The sequence below is a fragment of the Coregonus clupeaformis genome, chromosome 25, assembly GCF_020615455.1.
Source record: "Coregonus clupeaformis isolate EN_2021a chromosome 25, ASM2061545v1, whole genome shotgun sequence".
NCBI classification, from domain to species: domain Eukaryota; kingdom Metazoa; phylum Chordata; class Actinopteri; order Salmoniformes; family Salmonidae; genus Coregonus; species Coregonus clupeaformis.
Window position 1 is genome coordinate 30,912,160 of NC_059216.1, and position 23,671 is coordinate 30,935,830.

The 23,671-nt window shown below is 43.8% G+C and overlaps 2 protein-coding genes and 1 non-coding gene across 5 annotated transcripts in view; 1 reads left to right on the forward strand and 2 right to left on the reverse strand.

The window, feature by feature from the left end:
• mipol1 (mirror-image polydactyly 1) overlaps window positions 1–932 on the reverse strand; it is a 92,181-nt gene extending 91,249 nt beyond the window's left edge. For all 3 annotated transcript variants that reach the window (XM_041848091.2, XM_041848089.2, XM_041848088.2), the window contains exon 1: window positions 734–932. In XM_041848091.2, the coding sequence (XP_041704025.1) occupies window positions 734–789 (56 nt within the window). In that variant the 5' untranslated portion in view covers window positions 790–932. The remainder of the gene's footprint in view (window positions 1–733) is intronic.
• A 371-nt stretch (window positions 933–1,303) lies between these two features.
• Window positions 1,304–21,810, forward strand: arid4a (AT rich interactive domain 4A (RBP1-like)). Its single transcript, XM_041848087.2, has 24 exons — window positions 1,304–1,362; window positions 2,375–2,424; window positions 2,831–2,941; window positions 4,184–4,249; window positions 4,814–4,904; window positions 5,133–5,212; window positions 5,341–5,438; window positions 5,871–6,003; window positions 6,350–6,429; window positions 6,642–6,718; window positions 7,565–7,737; window positions 9,590–9,662; window positions 10,203–10,297; window positions 10,724–10,821; window positions 11,088–11,349; window positions 11,682–11,941; window positions 14,763–14,927; window positions 15,200–15,468; window positions 15,761–15,829; window positions 16,165–17,700; window positions 19,092–19,196; window positions 19,346–19,537; window positions 19,908–20,054; window positions 20,330–21,810. The coding sequence occupies exons 2-24, from the start codon at window positions 2,419–2,421 to the stop codon at window positions 20,431–20,433; spliced, it is 4,290 nt and encodes a 1,429-aa protein (XP_041704021.2). The 5' UTR covers window positions 1,304–1,362; window positions 2,375–2,418; the 3' UTR covers window positions 20,434–21,810.
• On the reverse strand, window positions 8,956–9,028 carry trnae-uuc. The gene has a single exon. It is a non-coding gene; the product is annotated as a tRNA-Glu (tRNA).
• Window positions 21,811–23,671: the final 1,861 nt, after the last annotated feature.

A 23,671-nucleotide genomic window follows, 5' to 3' on the forward strand; every position in this document is an offset into this window, starting at 1 on the left:
TTTGACTGGTAGTGTATGTATTTAGTCTTGTAATACCTCAAGGACTATCACTACTTGATCCTTCTACTGGTGGTGCCAGTCGTAAGAACATAAATACTATTTCAGTGCACGGTGTGATGTTTCAGGTATGATATGAGTTGAGTGATTACATTAGGGCAGTCATCTCCACATTGACCTTACAGATGGACCGCCACCTCTGACCACCGTGCCTCTCCATTCCATCCTTATCTGGTTCTGTCCCTGCTTGGATACAAATTGAGACTCAATGCAAAAGACCTGACCAGTGTATTGAATCTGAGGAATTGATTAGCTCATCTCATCTGTACATTTGATGAAATACACATGCCATGCTGTCTCGGGCAACAAATTGTCTTGTAGTGGTGTTAGTCAATCTAGCTAGTAGATTTAAGCTTGAAATTTCAGGAAACCCCGTCAGAAGACTAACCAATGTTAAGTTTTACCTTTAACACGCCTAATGCATTCATTTTCTGGCCTTAGGTTATTAAACAAGATTTGACAGCAATGACTTCACTAGCTTTTACCTAGTCAATGCTATCCGGGACCCTTGGGACGTCCCTACCCTAAACGCTAACCTTATCCATAACGAAAGACAGAGCAGTATGTTTAGAAACTCTGCCATAAGCCTTCCCTAACCATAACCATTTTACATTTCACCTTCAATGGGGGGGGGGTGGACTTCCCAATAATCCCGAATAGCAAGGACCGCTTTTACCTGCACATGCTTCCGGTTACGTAACCAATTTGTCCGCTCTGACGTCCTCCAGACATGTACACGGCGCCATTACCCTCGACCCCAAACAAATCGATCTTATGTATTTAACTCGTATCGCATTCTCTCCCCAGCAAATGACCACATAGCTAGTAACTCCTTAGTTCAAATACGAGTCACGGCTAGCACCATCCAACGAGTGAGTAGAAATGGCACGTGTTTTCACATACAGTCCATTTCCATCCATGGAGTGACAAGGAAGCTTCCAGCCAGTGTCGAAAATAGGCGGTCCATTGTAAAATATGTCTAACCAGTGAAAGGCTTGGGTTGAGATAAGTAAAGCCAATCATATTTCCATATTGGGGTGTTCTGGAGGGGGGGAAAAAGCCAAGTATACGAGGACCAATAGCAACTTTTCCCTCAAAGCGCCGATTTCATCTCTACCAACCATACACACAGAGAAGGTATGTCCTATAGAATTTGAAGCATGTGTTGACCAATCATATTTCTGCGATTCGACCACGACTGTCACAGCAGCCAATCTGATTTCGAGAAACACAGCTTCGGCTCAAGCTTATTATTCGTGTATTGCTTTGCAACTCTAGCAAGTGGTGAGCAGTCGCGTCTTTGCAGTAAGTATAAAAAATATTAGCTAATATTCCTCTCAAATGAATTACAAACAGTTCAAGCTATTTAGATCAACGTGACACCCGTTTTGTTAAATACGGACTACACTTAGCTCAATGTGTCGTTATTTTGTCTTGCAAGATTAGGCTGGTAAGGAATTGAATCGCAGTGACCAGTTGGCTTGTTTTTGCAGTGAAGAAATGTATGCGCCTTTTGTGAAATTGGATAATAAATAAATAATTGTTGTCATGATACTTTTTGTTTTATCGTCGTGAACTACCTGCTTCTCGTGTATCCAAATGAGAACCACAGTTTGAAATGTTATACCGGAACTAGCCATCTGGCAAACTCCATGACTAGCAAGGCGGTTTAAATCGCCATATCGAGAAACTGTTAGCTAGCTAACGTTAGCTAGCTAGTATGGTGAAGTTAGCTAGCTAGGCAGCTAAATTTAGCTCCCGAGTTGAGAGATCTTCTGTCTTTCCTTATTTTCACAAAGAATGCCGACATGTTTATATTTTCTGTTTTACTGAAACGTCCTTGTCTAAGATGACTGTGTGGCACACCTTTTGGAGACCGATGTTCTGTGTAATGTCATTTCACAAGCAGTTTGGAATGAATCCCCAGCCTGACATGGTGCAGCACTGCGAGCTATGATGGCGACGTGACACTGTGATTGCGAGCCAAGCGGGAAGAAATACGCACTATTCTGCTTGTCTATGTGCAACGTCCTTGTACTATGTCAACGTTGGGCTGTAAAGAACTTGATCATATTCTTTTAAAAAGCTTTCGACGATTTGTTTGTCTATTTTAACAATCGGCATACAGTTAAACTAGCTAGCTAACGTTAGCCACACATTTTTGTGAATCTGGAGGGAGGTGGGCGGCTGCATCGAGCTTGAAAAGAATGCGTTAAGTAGCTGGCTAGTTCGTTAGCTAGCATATTTATTAATTTTTCCCAATCATAGTTATTCGGACACGTCTTTAATAATCTGCAATTACTATATTGTTTTACAGCAATCAAAACCAATCGAGCTGGACTCCCTCAAATAGCCTCTACGATGAAGGTAAGTAACTTGGATAACCTCAGTTGAAAACAGCAGTGAAGCCGACGCCTCTTTCACTTAGCTTGCAAAGAGACATGGTCAACTGTATATGGTTGGCAACAACATGTCAACTTGAAGGAGTCAGAATGTCAGCCATATATATGTTTCACAATTCATTTAAATGTTCTCACGTTTTAATCAAGGCATCACCATAAGACTATTTTCAGACAGCATTTATCCACCACCTCTTCCTGAACAAGACATGTTATTTAGTTGAAAAACCTCTAATGCAACTTCATGTTTATATGTGGCATATGATTGGTGTTACAAGTTCATGCTTCATGGACATTTCTTTTAAAAGTGGCTGAACTGTTTTGTTCCTAAGTAAGTACAATGATAAATGTAATGGTGTCTTTTTTTCTCACAGGCAGCAAACGAGCCTGCCTACCTGACCGTGGGAACTGAGGTCAGCGCCAAATACAGAGGTGCCTTCTGTGAGGCAAAAATCAAGACTGTTAAAAGGATGGTGAAGGTTAAGGTAAGAGCACCACACAACAATGTCTCCATCCCAAATGACACCCTATTACTTGTATAGTGCACTACTTCTGACCAGGACCCATAGGGTTTCCCATAGGGTTGTGGTCAAAAGTAGTGCATTATATAGGGAATAGTGTGCCATTTGGGACACTGACAATGACACTGTAATCAAACAAGGTATTAAGTGGAATGGTCCAATGTGTCAGCAAATGTTGATGTCCAAATCTTATAACAATATGTTGTTTATATAGACAAGCTGATTGTCCAGTTTTGGGTGACAGTTTTGCTGCAAAAGAACCCCCCCTCTCATATCTAGATATTAGTGTCTGCCAGTGGCATCTTTCAAGTAGAGACTTGTTCTATGAACAGTTTTGCTCAGTTTGTTTTATAAAGCATTAGGCAGTCTGTAACAACCTACTTAGTACCAGGTACACACTCCAAAAAAAAGTTAATTTAGTAATGACATAATCATAACACAACAATAAACACTGGCGATACTTGAATGTTTGGATATTCTGCCCTTACCGCTGCAGTTAATCAGCAGGTAGTTTTGTTTAGGTTAGTAATGAATGTACATTCAATAGGGACTGATAATGCTTGGACATTGGATTAGCCAGGTCTTGTTTTGTATGTTTTTGAGCAATGGATAGGCCTAGGAATTTAAGTTATATGTACTTTTGTATTCCAAAACCCATTGTGAAAATGTGGAGTTAGTGAACTGGTGAACCTGCTTTTAGTTCAGGGATGATGGCTATTGTTTTAAGACCAGATGATCCCCCACCAATCACCAGGTAGCAACATTGTGACCTGACCTCCTGTATTCTCCATTATTCTCCTTTGTTCAGCACTTCCATTATGATTGTCACAAGGTCAGAGTTCCCTTGACTGATTGTTTCATGGGACATGGTAGGTAGCCCCATTGAACTTTCTCCACATAGAAAGATGTGAACAATGAGCAAACAGTGAGTTTGCAAGTGAAGGCACCATTCCCTGGTAATACTATAAGCACATACCTACTACCGTATCAGATGGTTGAAGAGCTGTCTTTAGTTGGCAACCAGTCTATTGGTACAGCATTGTCTTCCAGCACTGCCATGTGTAGCCCCTGAATACAGGAGTTAATCTAAAGTCCCTTGGGGACAGGTCAGGAAGGGGAGAGTTTTGTCTGTTACACAACTTAATTATTTCACCTTGACTGAACTGCTTTATCTCATGCATTCTCTTTCTTTGTCTCTCTCCCTAGGTGATGCTCAAAGGAGACACCACATCGCAAGTTGTTCAAGATGATCAAGTGAAAGGACCGTTAAGGGTAAGTTGGAACTAACTGGCATCACCAAACTTGCCACAGGAAGATAAGGAAAATATTAATTAGGCCCTCCGTGTTCTTTTGGTTCTCAGAATAAATAGTCTGTTAATCACATGATTCTAAGATCTGATCTGTTGGATATAACAATTGTGCTGTGCTTGTGACAGGAGCATATACAACAGGGACAGTTAGTACAGATAAGGTATTGTTGACGTAAAGCTTATTATTGCCAAATTGCGATGGTCACGTGACTAATGCTCTGGCAAAGCACACTGATCACCCGTTTTTCAACAACTGTAAGCATCAATGGCACTGCAAGTGTTACACATTCAAAGTTCCCCAAAGGTTCAAAATGGCCTCAGTTTTTCTGTCCTGATGTTTTCTAAGCCCTGTGTGGTTCCCTTCATTGTTTGAACATATGTGATAGGCTTTCACGCTGCTCAGGTACATTATGTTCTTTATTTAGGGAAGTCTCTTAACTGTTGCCGTTTTGAGTTCTTGTTGAAATGGGAGTAAAAGAGCAGAACGTATGAGCTGTCTGTCTCATCCCTTTGTGTCCTTTTGCAGGTGGGCTCCACAGTGGAGGTGAAGAGTGCAGAGGGGATCTGCAGTGAGGCAACCATCAACAAACTCACAGATGCCAGTTGGTACACAGTGGGTAAGTACAGCAACAATACCCAAACTAATATACAATGCCTGCTCCTCAGTTAATGGTTAGCTACATACGTCTTTGTTGGTTGCATTTCCCCCTTTTCTCTCAACTTACCTGATGGTTAATAACTATTTGTCTATATGAAGTCCTTAGGTCTCATATTTTGGTGTTCCTTTTTAACTTTTACAAGGGTGCTGTTTCTCACTGTATATACATGTTTTTCATGTGTTCCAGTGTTTGACGATGGGGATGAGAAGACACTCCGCAGGACGTCACTGTGTCTGAAGGGGGAAAGACATTTTGCTGAGAGCGAGGTAAAGGGACTGGTCTTCTGACCTGACCATCTTCTTAGCCATTTGATTTGGTGGCCTCTCTGTTATGTTGCACTTTAATACATTGATTAAGCCCCCTCCTTTCACCTCTCTCACTCACTCACATCTAGACGTTGGACCAACTGCCCCTAACCAACCCGGAGCACTTTGGCACCCCCGTCATCGGGAAGAAGGGAAACCGCGGAGGAAGGAGGTCATCTCAGGCTCAGTAAGTTGAACCTTCTTTTACTTTTGGCTATAGGGAACCACACCGTTCTTTGCTTTAGATGCGGTTTTATGACTTAACAAGCATTACCTCTTACCTTTGCCAGTATGATTTTAATCTATAGCAAGCATGCTTCTTTCAATGCTCTTCCTGCATACGTTCAGACATGGTCATTATATACAACAACATAGCAAGATAGATGGACATCTTCCCATGACCAATTATGATAAAGATGAACTAAATGTAATGCCTGTTTACGGTTGAACATTTAAAACTGGCTCCCATATAGGCCTTTGTGATTGATACAGTGTTGAGCTTCTATAGAGCTCTGTAGAAGCTTTTAACTGAGACTAAAGGTTTTGACGGAGACCGACTATAGCTTCTGACCTGTAGCGATTCTGTTCTGATGGAGAGTCCCATTGTTCAACTCCTCAGTGCGGACGATGACAAGGAGTCGTCCTCCAGTGAAGAGGACAATGAGGACAGGAGGAGGCTAAACGATGACCTGATGGGTAAAGTGGCCAGTGTTCAGACTGGGGCAGACTGGACATCCTGGTACCTGGCCCTGGTGAGTCACAACCTGCACAGCCCCAGTCACACTCTGTTGGTCTTTCTCTCTCTTTCACTTTCTCTCTCTCGCTCTCTCAACATGTATTGTATAATTAAATGGCCCTAGACATTAGCAACCATTGACAAGTTCATGAGTTGTGCAGATCAGTGAAGTTTCAATCTTTCACATTCAGCTCCACTTGTCTTACCTGCTAATTGAGAAGTGTCATGGAGATGTTAGTTCTGTTCATAAAACCACCTGAAAAACAAGTCATTGAAACTGAAAGCAAATGGACAAAAACCCTCCTTGCCTTTGGTCCTTGTTGTATGATTGTTCCTAAATGTTCTTTATTGGTTCTGTCTAGGTTATATCACCCAGCTGCAATGATGACCTGACAGTCAAGAAGGACCAATGTTTAGTCAGATCATTTGCAGACTCCAAATTGTAAGCATGGTGCATCCTACTTTTACGTCATACAGTTTTAAAGAATTCCCAGTTAATTTACAAACGTCTTGGTATATGTTTGCCCGGTCATGCATGTTCTAGCCAAGGGCAATGTAAATAAGCATGTATAATGTACATTGCTGTTAGTCTTCTCAGAATTGGTACCAAAAAAATAAATCTGAATGCACATTTAGATATTTGTTGTTTTTCAGTCACACTGTGGCAAGAAAGGAGATCCATGAAGTGAACATGGACAGCATCTCTAAACCTGAGTTCTCGCCGAGGAATGGTAAGGGTGGTTCACCTAGGGAGCTCAACACTTACAATTCCAATTAGTTCCAAAACTGAATGGTATTATGTTTCATTCAACTGAATTGAGATGAAATTGACCTGTAGGCCTAACTCTTTACTTAGGGGGCTTTCACACCAAATTGGTTTGGAGCGGTTTTTCCGAACTCTGGCGCATTTCCCCCCCTTAGTTTGGTTCGTTTGGACTTGGTGTGAACACTATGCGCACTAAACAACTCACTAAACAAATCACTGTGGTTCGTTCAAAAAGGGTGGTCTCAGTCCAATTCCATTCTTACCGTGGTGTGGTTCGCTGCAGCTGAGAACGCAGTCTGGACCAAACAGGAAAATAGCCAAGGAGTATTATTGGTTGTTTGACTGCGTGCATTTGATTAAATGCACATAGTACCATTACTTGATATCTCTGGAACATTCTGTGAGTGGCAGTGCATTTTATGGGCGCATCCATGCAGATTAGGGGAGAGAGGAGGGTATACCTGGGAGATAGGCTACTGAATATAGGCCATTCACATCGCAGTTAGAGCGGCTATTTTGGCTGTTCCCTCCCGCATGTTGTTGGAAGACCAAAGCGAAAGTAATGTGAAGTTTGCGACAAGTTATGCTTCTTGGTAATCATAGATGGATTTAACGTGATAATTTTCTTCCAATAAACAAATGACTTGCATGAACACGTGGATTTTGTTTAGGCATTTTAGTTCATTTGGCAATGTGAAACCAACTGGACCAAATGGGGGGGGAAAACAACAATGTAACAAATAATCTAAGTCTGATTTGAACTATAGCTCAGAACTATGTGTGAAAGTGCCCTTATTCTGGCTACTCCCAGGGTTGGATGGGGCAGTGCATTTCCTCAAGACCAAGGTGGTCCCTGACAGTTGGAAGATGGACATGAGTGAGATTTTAGAGTCCTCCAGCAGTGACGAGGAGGACACGGAAGGAAAGGAGAGTGATGACGAGGAGGAGGAGGAGGAGGAGGAGAAGGAAGATGCCAATGATGAGGTAAGAAGAACACTGTTTTAGTCTGGAGGGTTATTTTAAGCCTACAATTAAGTCACTTTCCTTTTAGATGCTGATTAGGCCAGAGCCTTTTTACATTCATAAATGAGAAGTCTTTCTATCAGTTTTGACAAGGCAGTAGCTTATCCAGTTGTTTGACTAACTGTTTACTGAAGTGTGTAATATTCTACTAACAATGACCATCACAACCTGCTTGAATAGCTACTAATTTATGGAGAGAGAAAAAGGAAGTTCTTACCAATCTCTTGGCTGCGTATTCATTTTGTCGTGATAAGTTTTATCTGAGCGCCGACTCGCTGAGTAATGTAAACCCAGCTGTTTATTGTACATTCTAATGACCTCACCTGCTCTGAGAATGAAGTTGGCTTGGCACCTTGCATTCATTGCATTCCCTTTCTGACATCTTGTGGCTACTGAGCCACCTTGATTGAGCCAGACTCCCAATAGACCCTGTTTGCGTCCCAAATGGCACCATATTCCCTTTTAGTGTACTACTTTTGACCAGGGCCCATAGGGAATAGGGTGCCATTTGGGACGCACTCCCAGTGTGAGGGAAAGCCCCTTCCTCCGGAACAACAATGGTTCTTTCTTCCTGCTCCCAGAGTTTGGGACAAATGGCCATTCGTGTGGTTTCAGACACTGTTCCCATAGCAACTGGCAGCTACTTCCTATCATTTAGAGAGGGGCTGTGGGGATTGGCTGGGGGCCAGTGGAGGCTCCTGACTCCTCGAATTCTTTCTACCTCTGCTGCTTGTCATAAAAGCTTCGCTTCTCATGAGTGAAATGTGTTCACTTCACTGTGTATTTGCTTGTGTCTGGAGCACTTTGTCAGTCAAGGTATAGTTTACACGTCACAGACTACATAGATTACAATGGCATGTACATTTTTTTTTCTTTTTTCTAGTTCCTCCATTTTAGATTTCAGTGTACTGTGACAGTATCTGTTCTTTAGTAATAGATGTACATAGGGAGCCATATCTATGGCCCTGGATGCTGTGAATAGGTTACACCAACACAACAGGGGCAATATGAATCTCTGAGAATGGTTTCGCAAACTCATCGAAAGTTATGATGACATGTTTCTCCTCTTCTCATGTTTTTTTTTTTTTTTTTACATTTTAGTCATTTAGCAGACGCTCTTATCCAGAGCGACTCACAGTTAGTGAGTGCATACATATATATTTTTTGTTCTTCATACTGGCCCCCCCGTGGGAATCGAACCCACAACCCTGGCATTGAAAGTGCCATGCTCTACCAACTGAGCTACACGGGGCATGAGCTCAAAATAATCTCAGCACCTGACTGACTACTGGCCTTGGCATACATGACATCTTCCTCTGCTCTAGTAGCGTTGCTAACTCTACAGGAATGTATTAGCTATGTCAAGACTGATGGCTTGCATGTCTCCTTGTCTACTCTGCTAGACTAGTCTGTAGAGGTTGTGACTATGGCTTTTGTCTTTATTATATATTTTTAAACAAATGTAACCTTTTTATTTTACCAGGTTAGTTGCATTGATATTTTGGCTCAAATGTGTTTTTGTCGAGAGACCGTGTCAAATTGGTGGTCCTCTGTAGCTCAGCTGGTAGAGCACGGCGCTTGTAACGCCAAGGTAGTGGGTTCGATCCCCGGGACCACCCATACACAAAAATGTATGCACGCATGACTGTAAGTCGCTTTGGATAAAAGCGTCTGCTAAATGGCATATTATTATTATTATTATTATTATTATTATTATTAAATTAGTAGCACACTCAATGAAGGATAATGACTATCAGTAATTGTCAGTTGATGCCTAATTTGCCTATATAACCAAGGTGTGTGTTTCCTGCAGCCTGAGGATGAGGCGGACCCAGAGGAGAGGGATCACTTCCTGCAGCAGCTGTATAAATTCATGGAGGATCGAGGTGAGCCTTCAGCACTGTCCCATTTATCTTCCAGTCTGTCTATGTCCCAAATGGCATCCTATTCCCTATATAGTGCCCTTTTGAACAGGGCACATAGAGACTATATAGGGAATAGGGTACCAGTTTGGGACGCAGCCCTGAATTGTGCAGTCCCTCACTCACAAGAGTTTGAAACCATTGGATTGATGTAAGAAATATGGTGGACACTCTCCACACCAATCCAGTGCTTTTAAATCCTTGAGAGAGTGAAAAAGTGCACACGTCTGGGAGAAGAATGGGAAATAATTGGTGATCTTTCAAATGACTTTTACTGCACACAACACTTTACTGCGCAGGCACACTACCTGGCCCGGCTCTGAATTCCCCATCCATCTTTCATTTAATTTCACTGCAGGTCTTTATAACACAATGCATCCTTATCACTCATTCAACAACCTATGAAATAAAAAGGATCCTCCTGTGATTTTTTTCAATGCCCTAAAATGGGCTACTTTTCCTCTGTGTAACGTCACTCTGCTCCTCTCGTCCTTTCCTCCTCAGGGACGCCAATTAACAAGCCTCCTGTGCTCGGCTACAAGGATCTGAACCTCTTCAAGCTCTTCAGGCTAGTCTACCACCAGGGGGGCTGTGACAAAGTAAGTGCATCATCTCTACAACTTGCTCTCTCCTCTGCTCTCTCCCTCCCTCCCTCTTCCGAGTCCTCTTCACTGCAGCGGCAGGCAGACTGTCTGGTCTCGTCGTCTAATGTGAACAACCTGTTCTCTCCAGCTTTGCCTCGCCTCTCCTGCGCCTCTGTAAGCAAAATTGCAGCATGTAGCTTTTTAGTGGACTGTCAAGGTCAAGCGGTGTCTGTCTGGCTGGTGTTTTGCACATTGGCTGCTATGAGGGCAAAGAAAACAACAAGCCTGAAAAATGACTTAACCATTTGGACTCGCTCGATCAAGTGATGTTGGTAGCGTTTTGTCTCAGTACCTCTGTTTCTTTTGTTTAATATATTATTGATATAGCATAGCCTACATTAATGATTATTGATATGTTATTGTGATGGTGTTTTTTTGCAGATTGAAAGTGGATCTGTGTGGAAACAAATCTACATAGACCTTGGCATTCCCGTCCTAAACTCTGCTGCCTCCTACAATGTGAAGACTGCCTACAGAAAGTAGGTGTTTGTTCACCTCACTCAGACTGACAAACACTCTTTACCAGATGGTTCTTTCTTTTGAAGCTGTTGAGTCATTTTCTGTGCTTCAAACTGTATTCTAGGCCAGATTACTGTAAAGCACTTGTGAAATATGTTGCTGTAAAAAAGGCTTTATAAATAGATTTGATTGATGGATATTTCTGTTTTATGCACCAAGATTGTTTAGAAGTGTTGTAAGTGACGTCTACTTTGCTTGAGGGAATGCTAATATATTGTGTGCGTAGGTACCTGTATGGCTTTGAGGAGTACTGTCGCTCAGCTTGCATCGTCTTCAGGACCATCCACCACAGCGAGGATCCGCCAGCCTCCCAGTCCCAGACAGAACATATGGCTGCCCAGGTCCCTGAGGTGGAGGAGTGCCAGGGCCCAACACCACCCGTCGAAACTGAGTCTGCTGCAGCCATGGAGGACAAGCCTGCCCAGGAGGAGGCAGAGTCGGGGAGCGAGAGCGACAAAGAGGGCCACAAAGATATCTCTTCTCCCAAGGTTAGTAGTATTTTTTTTTTGTAATTTGTACATGACACTGAAGACAACTCTGTTTTGGGACTCTGTTAGATTGAAATCCTGTTCAGTTTCATGTGCAGTCAGTGTGACCAGGGTAGGTTCTCTTTCATTGAGATGGCCCATTGAGATGAAGTCTTTCTACTGTTCCTTCCCTCATATCTTCTCTTTCAATGCGTTTTGAGAAGGAGCCGGAGGGAGGATGCGAGGAATCGAGCAAATACATTTGAGACGAATGCTGTAGGTAGTTTTGCTGCAGGCAGCCCAGGGTTCCTCCTCCATAGACACTAATCACTTTACTTTCTTCTTTATCTCAGGGGAGGAGACTGTGCACTGTGACCCCAGTCAAAGCTGAGGTGAAGGAGCCTGCAAAGCTGGAGAAGGCGGAGCAGAGAGGTGTGGGGGAGACCAGCGGAGAGGAGACTGGAGGTCCGGGAGACGGCATCAGGTCAGATGGAGGGGACACCCCGGGGAACAGACGCAGCCGACGCCTGGAGGAGTCCGATAAAGAGTCTGAGGACGAAGAGGAGGAGGAGGATGATGAGGATGAGGACAGCGAGAGGAGAGTCGGAGAACGGTACAGTTAAATGTTAATGAACCATCACACTGTAATATACAGTACCAGTCAAAAGTTTTAAACACCTACTCATTCCAGGGTTTTCCTTTATTTTTACGATTTTCTACATTGTAGAATAATAGTGAAGACACCAAAACAATGAAATAACACATATGGAATCATGTAGTAACCAAAAAAGTGTTAAACAAATCAAAATATATTTGAGATTTTTCAAATAGCCACCCTTTGCCTTGATGACAACTTTGCACACTCTTGGCATTCTCTCAACCAGCTTCAAGAGGTAGTCATCTGGAATGCATTTCAATTAACAGGTGTGCCTTCTTTAAAAGTTAATTTGTGGAATTTCTTTCCTTCTTAATGCATTTGAGCCAATCAGTTGGGTTGTGACAAGGTAGGGGGGTATACAGAAGATAGCCCTATTTGGTAAAAGACCAAGTCCATATTATGGCAAGAATAGCTCAAATAAGCAAAGAGAAACGACAGTCCATCATTACTTTAAGATATGAAGGTCAGTCAATACGGAACATTTCAAGAACTTTGAATGTTTCTTCAAGTGCAGTCGCAAAAACCATCAAGCACTATGATGAAACTGTCTCTCATGAGGACCGCCACAGGCATGGAAGACCCAGAGTTACCTCTGCTGCAGAGGATAAGTTCATTAGAGTTACCGGCCTCAGAAATTGCAGCCAAAATAAATGCTTCACAGAGTTCAAGTAACAGACACATCTCAACATCAACTCTTCAGAGGAGACTGTGTGAATCAGGCCTTCATGGTCGAATTGCAGCAAAGAAACCACTACTAAAGGGCACCAATAAGAAGAAGAGATTTGCTTGGGCCAAGAAACACGAGCAATGGACATTAGACCGGTGGAAGTTTATCCTTTGGTCTGGAGTCCAAATTGGAGATTTTTGGTTCCAACCGCCGTGTCTTTGTGAGATGCGGTGTGGGTGAACGGATGATCTCCGCATGTGTATTTCCCACCGTAAAGCATGGAGGAGGAGGTGTGATGGAGTGGGGGTGCTTTGTTGGTGACACTGTGATTTATTTAGAATTCAAGGTACACTTAACCAGCATGGCTACCACAGCATTCTGCAGCGATACGCCATCCCATCTGGTTTGGGCTTAGTGGGACTATAATTTGTTTTTCAACCGGACAATGACCCAACACACCTCCAGGCTGTGTAAGGGCTATTTGACCAAGAAGGAGAGTGATGGAGTGCTGCATCAGATGACCTGGCCTCCACAATCCCCCAACCACAACCAAATTGAGATGGTTTGGGATGAGTCGGACCGCAGAGTGAAGGAAAAGCAGCCAACAAGTGCTCAGCATATATGGGAACTCCTTCAAGACTGTTGGAAAAGCATTCCAGTTGAAGAGTTTAACACTTTTTTGGTTACTACATGATTCCATGTGTGTTCATTCATAGTTTTTATGCCTTCACTATTATTCTACAAAGTAAAAAATAGTACAAATAAAGAAAAACCCTTGAATGAGTAGGTGTGTCCAAAGTTTTGACTGGTAGTGTAAATGGTGATAGAATTCATGGAATGTTCAAGATGATGTAATAATTGAATGTCACCTCAGGGCATCAAGTCTATTAGCTGCCAAGTGTTCATCTTCTCAAGTTCCTCTATTTTGTACTTGTCAGGATGTGGCCATTTAACCAACTAGAATGTCTTAAATTGGGTAACACACAAACAGGCGGAATATGATTCTAATCTGAGCGTGGTTTCACATACTTGCTGAAGTCTTGTGATGTCATGTTTCCTATTGGTGCTGCTGATTTTTGTTGTTGCTGTAACGTGCAGAGCTAACGGTCGTATTTACTAGGAAGCAAACTGACCGAAACTTGTTCAATAAGAAACTCACACTTTCGTTGCAAAACGGTTTGCTATGGTGTGAGCTAATGAATACGTCCCATTTCTATCATGTGAAATTGGAGTAGTGCTTGTAGTACTGGCTGAAGAGCTTCTTCGCTGAGTTTGAGGCCTTGTTCGAATGGCTCTACAGCGAACCCAAAGGTATTTTTTGGACTCTTTTGTTAGATCACAGAAAGGGGGTCTGTAGAAAACCCTTAGTGGCAATATGCAACTTTTTGGGGGACCTGACCAAATTCACATAGAAATGTGAGTTATAGATCCATCATTCTACATGAAAGCAAGACTAAGAAGCAGTATATCTGTTCTATGTGCGCTATTTCTATGCTTCCCGTTATTAAGTTTTGTTTTTGCGTCTTTCGGTTTTGTACAACAGTGTCAAACAGCTGAAACAACAATATTTTTGATTATGCAAAATGTATTTCACAGCGGTTTAGATGGTACAATGATTCTCTACGCTATACTAGCTTATTTAGTCACAAACTACAATTAGGTGAACTAAGAGTTTTTGCAACCAGGAAATGGCAGAGCGATTTCTGCATAGGCCAAGCTACTTAAAGTTGCACTATCACGGTAAAGCAATGTGTTCTACTCCTTTTCATCAGAACCCTGGGCTTTTTCCATCTTTGTGGACAGAGGTCAGCTCAGCTGCTCCATTTATGTTGAACAAACTTTGAAGCAGTGTATTCATTAGTGCACACTGTAGAAAACTGTAGCAAACGTTATGCAGTGGAAAACTTTTTAGTTGCAAAAGTTAGTCCCTTCCTGTTTTCGCCCGTTTGGTTCCTAGTGAATACACCCCAATATTGGCAGTGTTAATAACCTGCTTTTGGATGCTAGCTAGCAGCAGCTAGCTTATTTTTGTGAATGGGCACCATAAGATTTGAAGGCTCTCAGGGACAGCCTTTACCCGTGGTTCTAAGTTGACGTATGTGTGGACAGGGGTGAGGACGAGGACTCTGAAGACTCGGTGACAGGGACGAAGGTGAAGGTAAAGTACGGTCGAGGGAAGACCCAGAAGATCTACGAGGCCAACATCAAGAAGGCCGAGAACGACGATGGAGGAGATGTCCTCTACCTGGTCCATTACTACGGTTGGAACGTCAGGTAACCCAAGGACACATGCTTCCATTCTCACCCACCTGAAAGCCATGATAGGGATTCTTGTGTTTTTATGATTCGCTGTCTTGATCACGTCAGGATTATCAGTATTACTTTCCACCTTTCGCTATATTTCTCTCTGTTTTTGAAGTGACTTTGACTTTCAATGTAATACTTTGCTGCTATGTGCAAGCAGTATGTTATTGTTGTATGTGAACAATCTGAGAGATGAATGAGGGGGTCTAGCTATAGTGTTTATGGTTTCATTTCCCCTATAGGTATGATGAGTGGGTCAAAGCAGACCGGATCATCTGGCCTGTGGACAAGGGCGGAACAAAAAAGAAACAGAAAAAGAAAGTGAAGAATAGAGAGGAAGGAGAGAAGGAGGACGACAAGCAGGGGAAGCCGGGTGGCTTGAAGCCAGGTCGCCCTCTTCTTAGAACCACTCCCGCCAGCGCCAACCGCAGCGTCTCCAAGACCCCCAGCAGTGAGGGGCGCTCCAGCAGCAAGAGCAAATCTGATGTAACAGCCCTGCCCAACGGAGAGGGTAAGAGACCCGAGACCTGTACTTAGGTACCAGCATGTAACATGACTCCATGGGTGCATCTCGATGGTGTACCCTGGCTTCTTTTACCCATCTCCTCCTCACATTAATCTGCACCGATCATCAGCATTATGGAGAGGGTAAGACCGTGGGGCTCGTTCAGCAGTGTGCAATGTTATAAGATGTTCAGACCGAAATGTATTAGTATATAGAACTGATATCATTGTCTGTCATGTAGAATAGTGAATCATGACAGCTCTATTCATTCAATTTGTCTGTCGGTCTGTGTAAACAGGGACCCCTCGCCGACGCACAAGAAGAACCTCTGGGATGTATGACTCGGACAGGGATTCCAACTCCAATGGTAGGTCAACATACCTCTAGATGCAGTATAGTGTAGTCACTAGTTTAATTAGGATAACTATGATATTCCACATCTAAGAATGATTAGAGGGCGTTTCTGGCCATGTGAGGCTGGTTTTACCAGACACAGATTAAACCTAGTCCTGGACTATGAAGCCCTTTTCAGTGGAGATTTTCCATTGAGCTTGATTTTGAGTCCAGGACTAGAATTAAACTGTCTGGGGAAACTGCCCCTTGGTGTTTGGGAAGTAATTGTTATTTTAAGGATTGAAGCCTGGACTTTTGATGGATGCAAGCTAACCCTTGATGTCCCCCCCTCTCTACTTCTGGTAAAAGAATCGGGGAACTCGTCCGAGGACAGTGAGTCAGAGGATTCTCCTGAGAAGAAGCCTTCGTGGGCGGAGAGGACGGACCCCGCCACGGCCCGTAAGCAGGAGGAGGAGGAGGACCGGAGGGTGGAGAGAGGAAGAGCAGAGGCAGCACAGGCCGCAGCACAGGTCCAGCCTCCCAGCAGCCCTCAGGAGAAGGAGCAGCAGGAGGACAAGCTCCCTGAGAGGAGGGAGCTGGAGAAGGCTGAGGAGCAGCCCCAGGCGCCCCCAATGACCCCTGAACCTGACAGACCCAAGGAGGAGGACCCTCCTACCCCGAAATCCCCCAGGTCTAAAGCAGCACGTAGAAGTAACGTTCGCGAGCCAGAGAGGAACACCACCAACAACGACACTGGCTCTGAAACACCCACCAAAACCATCACCACCACCACCACCACTCCCAACTACACTGAGACCGAGTCGTCTCCCTGCCCGCGCCCCCTGAACAGGCAGGATGAGCCCATGGTGGTCCTTCACTGTCTCCCTGCTGAGCACATTCCCAGCATCCCTGACCTTCCCACCATGGACTCGGACACAGACTCGGCCACAGAGGAGGAGACCTGCAGGGAGGAGCGAGGTGTGGCCAAGCGTAAAGCTACCGAGCAGAGGACGCCGGACAAGAAGGTGCGTCTGGATAGGAGGGAGGAGACGACCAAGATGGCGTCGCCGGGGAGGAGGCCCGCTGACTCGCCGGGGAGGAGGCCCGCTGACTCGCCGGGGAGGAGGCCCGCTGACTCGCCGGGGAGGAGGCCCGCTGACTCGCCGGGGAGGAGGCCCGCTGACTCGCCGGCCAGGAGGCCCGCTGACTCGCCGGCCAGGAGGCCCGCTGACTCGCCGGCCAGGAGGCCCGCTGACTCGCCGGCCAGGAGGCCCGCTGACTCGCCGGCCAGGAGGCCCGCTGACTCGCCAGAGTGGAGGCTGGAGGCAGGGGGACAGAAAGACGAGGAGCGCCTGACGCCAACTAAGGGGAAAACGGAGCCTGAGGTTAAAACAGAGATGCCTGCCCTCACTCCGGAGGTGCAGTGTCAAGGTCTAGGAGAGGGAGGTGTAGCAGGAGGTCGACCCAGGTCGGAGCAGCCAGGCTTGGGGGCCGAGGAGGAGGTGATGCCCCAGATCGGCCCTGAGGCGCTGGTCTGCCACGAGGTGGATCTGGACGACCTGGATGAGAAGGACAAGACCTCAGCAGAAGACCTCCTAATGATGATGAGTCAGGGGAAGGTCCATGCTCCCCCTCCGTCCAATGCCTCCTCCCACAACCCCCCTCCTCTATCATCGGGGGGCGCTGCTCCTCCACGGGTCTTCTCCCCCACCTCTGCCCCCAGCCCTGATGAGTCCCACAGCACCAAGAGTGAGAGCGACGTCACCATCGAGGTGGACAGCGTAGCAGGGGAGTCTCAGGAGGGGCTTGGCGATAACGAGTCGGCCAACTCCAATTGCTTTGAAGCTAGCACCAGCTCCAGCAACTCCAGCATGTCACTACAGGAGAGGGACACCAAGGACAGAGGTGGGTCACACAAAGAAACGCATAGAATAGGCTATCTTAGGGATGTTACAAATGGCACATTTTTCTTAACATTTAAACTGCAATTTTTTAAAGCTTTTTGTTAAAACAGTAAGAAAAATATTATAATTTCACAATGCAGAATATGGTCCTATTGTGTATGGTCGTCTAATTGCGTGTGACCACTAGGGGGCAATGAAGTTCTATCTACCGTAGTCAAATGCTGAATCTCAAACCGAACACTTGACCCCTAAGCCCTTTTATCGAGTGGCCACTTGCTGTTGTGTTCCATAGCGATCACTCGAGTCTGCAAGTTTTTTGGCCAAAATGAGCATTGAGCTGATGCGCACTCGATATCCAAACTGCCGCTTACCAATATAAATGTGCTCCTCTTTAGCTCAGCTGGTAGAGCACGGCGCTTGTAACGCCAGGGTAGTGGGTTCGATCCCCAGGACCACCCATACACAAAAATGTATGCACGCATGACTGTAAGTCGCTTTGGATAAAAGCGTCTGCTAAATGGCATATTATATTATTATAAAAAATCTATTTGCAAGCATTCTGTCCCTCGACCTGTCTTGTGCATGACTCACTCACTATGAAACACGGGCACTGATCGACCGGGAGAAAGTTGTCAAAAACGACATCTCCCTATTCCCGCACAAAACATGTGCAATTATATCGGTCGCCAGTGATTTCATCAGCTGATTTAGCTTGGTGTAGCCTGCCTGCTGCTTGCCCCATGGGGCGGTGCACAATTGGCCCAGCGTCGTCCAGGGTAGGGGAGGGAATGGCCGGCAGGGATGTAGAGCATGGCGTTTGCAACGCCAGGGTTGTGGGTTCAATTCCCACGGGGGGCCAGGATGAAAAATTAAATAAAAAGATAATGTAAGTCACTCTGGATAAGAGCGTCTGCTAAATGACTAAAATGTAATGTAAATGTAGCTTCACTGACAAACACAGGGATGGAATTTTAGCTAGATAACTATGGATGTTGGGCGCTGCACTGACAAACAGCGTGTATTTATGATAGTTTGACAGCTTGCTGATGAAGTTGTAGACAGGTTCCCAGCAGTCAGTCCATACTTCAGCAGTAGACTGTACTGTACTGACTTAGGGCAGAGCAGGCTGTTCGCTGCTGTTGCAACTCGCTTGCCTTTCTCTGCCATTTTTCCAACATGGCGACGATGACCTGCGCCGTGCTTTATATCCGTGGCAAATCATTTGATAGATGCGTATCTCCTACTAACGTTACAGCATTGTTGTTAGGTATTTGTAAAATAAATGTCCCTTTATGAAGATGAGAGACCTGTTAGTGGTATTGTGATAAATAAATGCACAGTGATTTGGTCCTCTGAAATAAAAATTCTCAATATTCTCCCTTTCACCATCAGGTCAGAAAAGGTTGATGGACTGCAATATGAGTTCTTCTGCAAAGAAGCAGAAGCGAAACCAGAAACGGCCAAGCACAACGTCCAAAATTGATAAGAACGGAACAGGTAAGTTGCATTGTTCAATTCCATTAATGGCAGGCTATTAAATCACTCCCCAAAAAACTTGTCAGTGTTTGAATCATTCTTGGCGGTAATGTGATTTGTGGATTCAAATAAAGTATTTAAAGTGTGTGTGCGCGTGTGTGTGACCACAGGGAACAGCAGTGACAGTGAGGACCTGGCTGTCATGGACACCTCCAGTAAGCTGACTCCAGTGAAACACTCCATGTCTAAAGGAAGCCAGAAGCTGGTCTCTCCTAACAGTAAGGAGCTTGAGAAGTATAAGCACAAAGACAAGCAGTCCTCCTTCCCCTCCCCTCGCACATACAAGTGGACCTTCCAGCTCAGTAAGTAGAACTAACCACTTATCGCTAATCAGCTTATCACACTGATCTCAGGTGTTGAGGAATCACAACAGGGGCCGGTTTCCCAGACAGACTAAGCTTAGTCCTGGACTTAGAAATCCCTTTCGATGTAGATTTTCCATTGAACACGTTTTTTATGACTATGCTTAATCTGTGTCCGGGAAACTGACCCTAAGAGTTTGGATTTTAGCCTTTAATTTTGTGACTATTCTTAAATGTAATATTGTATTTGGTGTTCTAAGTTAAATTATTTTGAAAGCATGCATAGCTTTATAGCTGAATGGTGAAAGTATGTTTTTGTTTGTATTTGTTCCGACCTTTACAATAAGAACTTTTGTGCGTCTCTGAGCAGATGAACTGGACAGCATGACAAGTGCTGAGAGGATATCCTTCTTACAAGACAAACTACAGGATATAAGGAAGTACTACATGTCACTCAAGTCTGAAGTGGCCTCCATAGACAGGAGGAGGAAGAGGTTAAAGAAGAAAGAAAGAGAAGGTAATGACTCTTCCTCAGTTCCTCCTCTGATTTATCTGAAGACAGTGTTATTCTAGTCCTCAGTCATGTTCGAGCAAACTGCTTCAATAGCGTTGAATTGTAATGCTTTACTTGGAATATTTCCTTAGTGTCTGTTTATGACACGCATACAGCTGTCTAACATCGTCTCCCTCTCCCCTGTCCTACTCATGTCTATAGCTTTCATTGTAATGGTTTGTTTTGTTTCTATGAAAGACAGATACAGCTGTCTAACCTCTCCTCCCTCTCCCTCCCAGTGTCCCACACCACAGCGTCAACATCGTCCGGCTCGTCAGACACTGGGATGAGCCCCTCTTCTGCCTCGCCCACTCAGAACACTGTGGCTGTCGAGTGTAGGTGATGACACGCCTCCTCTCCCATGGCGACCACCATGCCCATCTCTGCCTGCCATCCCAGCATCCCGCTGCCTCCCTGGAGACACAGGCTGCGTCCGAAATGGCACCTTATTCCCTATATAGTGCATATCTTTTGACCAGAAGCCCATTTCAAATGACCAGAGACCCTGGTCAAAAGTAGTGTACTATATATGGCATAGGGGTGGCATTTGGGACGCACCCATGTACTGACACGTAGGAGCAAGCGGCCTAAAGCACTCGACTGCCCCCCTCGGTCTCCTTTCACCCTTTATCCTTTCTACCGTATCCCATCCACCACTTCCACTTCCTGCACTTTCCTGCCTCGTAGTCATTGTAGTCCACCTATCGCAGTCGTCAGGAAATGGATTCCATGTGAGTTGAATGTAAAGTAAACCACAAACCCAAGATACTCCTAGCCAAACCCCTTCAGACTCTCCATCCTTGAACAGTCCATGGCACTTTTCTCCTCCCGCTCTGTCAGAACCACAGAAACAGATATATCCTCCTCTGGTTCCCCAAACGGGACCAATCTGGATGCAGTAATGAATCAATGATGTCCCAGACAGAACCAGACAGATGCAATGTATGTAACCTACAATGTAAAGGGTCCCTACCTATGTTAATAATGGTCACTTAACCAGCTGGACATGGTTTGCAAAAAGGTCAATTATGTTCGCTTGCACCATCAGAACTGCCAAAGTACTAGTGTTACAGCAGAGTGCCCTATTTTGGAAAAGTGTGAAATTCAATTGTGAAAGGGAATGTAGTTCACTGAAAACTACAGCTGTTGTCTTCCACTATTGCAGTGTCAGCACAGATTAATTATGCAAACTATATTTTTTTGTTCTCTTTTTAAGAAAAGTAATAAAAAAATATATATATATTAAGAAAAAGGTTTACAGTGGAACACAAGAGAAAATGATTTCAGTGGACTAATTTCCTTAGCGAGTGTATTTTGCCGTTTTATATGTAATTGCAGAGTTTTTATTTTAGTATGGAACATTTCAAAAAGTATATATCACAGCAGTGAAGTTATTTAATGAAAGATTTCTAGACCTGAAATTTTGTGTAAAATAAAGTAATGGTTTGCATTGTTAAATATATTTATTCTGTTAGTGGACAAATTTTTTGTATTTTTTACAATATAGAGACATGACCCTTCCACAGTTTGGACAATGGGAAAGTATGATATCGAAATAATGTCATGTGCTCATCTAAAAGCAGACTTTTACTGTGATGTTTCAATTGGGTAGCTACTGTGCAGTAGATACACTGAGGGAACAAAACCATTAGGAACACCTTCCAAATATTGACTTGCACCCCCTTTTTCCCTCAACAGCCTCAATTCGTAGGAGCATGGACTACAAGGTGTCAAAAGCATTCCACAGGGATGCTGGCCCATGTTGACTCCAATGCTTCACACAGTTGTGTCAAGGTGGCTGGATGTCCTTTGGGTGGTGGACCATTCTTGATACACACAGGAAACTGTTGCGCGTGGAAAACCCAGCAGCGTTGCAGTTCTTGACACACTCAACCCGGTGGGCCTGGCACCTACTACCATACCCCGTTCAAAGGCACTTAACTCTTGTCTTGTCCATTCACCCTCTGAATGGCACACATATACAATACATGCCTCAATTGTCTTAAGGCTTAAAAATCCTTATTTAATAACCTGTCTCCTTCCCTTGAAGTGATTGAAGTGGATTTAACAGGTGATATCAATAAGGGATCATAGTGTTCTTCTGGATTCACCTGGTCAGTCTGTCATGGAAAGAGCCGGTGTTCCTAATGTTTTGTAAACTCAGTGTACATTTCCCCCATTTTCAATAGGGCCCACTACTTTCCCTTTGTTTTTCCCTAGATTATTTTTGGGGAACACCATAATTTGGTGGCCTTCACACTTTTTCACTTTGTTTCTTGGTACTTGTATTTGTTATTTAAAACATCTTATTTTCGACATGAGTTCTGACCAATTAAATAAAACAGTTGCATAAGAAGCATGTATGTTAAGCCCAGGGGTTTCTTATGATTGTATCTTTTGTACATAGATCATCCAAAACCATGTATTTGAAAAATACATTTTACACAAACTGTAAAGAATGATTATTATTTTTTAAACCTCATCTTTGTACCAGTATATTAAAACCTTTTTTTCTGTCAAGTTGGTAGAAACGTTAGCACACATTATACTGTATATACTGAACCAGTGGGTTTCAGCATTAGTCTGAATTGAACCCCATAGAAGAGAATAATGGAAGCATTCAGAACATTTTAAAATGTTTGTTTTAGACTTGATTTCATTGTGAAAAACGTACTTCTTTAAAATCGAAGTTTATCTACGGATTCCTAGATGAAGGTATTAAGATTCCCTGAGCAAAGCCATTGTATCTTTATGTAAAATAAGCAGAGCTCTCTTCATTTCTAATAAAGTTTTTAAATATTTCCCTTGTGCAATACTGATCATTGTCAAGAGGCGGAAATGTGGACAAATCTGGCTTCGGGGGACGTCCTGCATCCACTGTGCTAGAACTGTTATTTCCCTCATTTAATTTTCTGGAGAAACATCATCTGTATATGTAGATAAACACACAGATACGTCCTACACTAGATTCAAGCAGTATTCAAATCTTGTTTTGTTTGTCCTTTTTTATCAGGTTGACAAACCATTTTGCTTGGATTGCCTGAAAAACCTAAATCACAAATTGATGCATTTCAACAGGCAGTCTAATTCTGATATTTTTTTCTCCACTAATTGGTCTGTTGACCAATCACATCTTTTCAAGTCAGATCTTTTTAGGAGCTGGTCAAATACCAATTAGTGAGAAAAAAAGACCTGAATTGGGCTGCCTGTGTAGATGCGAAGCGGAGTGCCTGGATGCAGCCCTCAGCTGTGGTATATTGGCCATATACTACAAACCCCAGAGGTGCCTTATTGCTTTTATAAACTGGTTACCAACATAAATAGAACAGTAAATAAGTATTTTTGAGTCATACCTATGGTATATTGTCTGATACACACAACTGAAATGCTGTGTCAGCCAATCAGCATTCAGGACCCAAACTACCTGCTTTATAATCTTCAATATCCTCTGGTTATGCATCTCTAGGCCAATGACCTTCAAGTGACAGACAGAAGTATGTAAGTGAGGACAGTTTTGTCCTTGAGCTGTTCCTCAATATTTCCATCTTAGCTGTAGTGACAATCCATTACCAACAGATGGC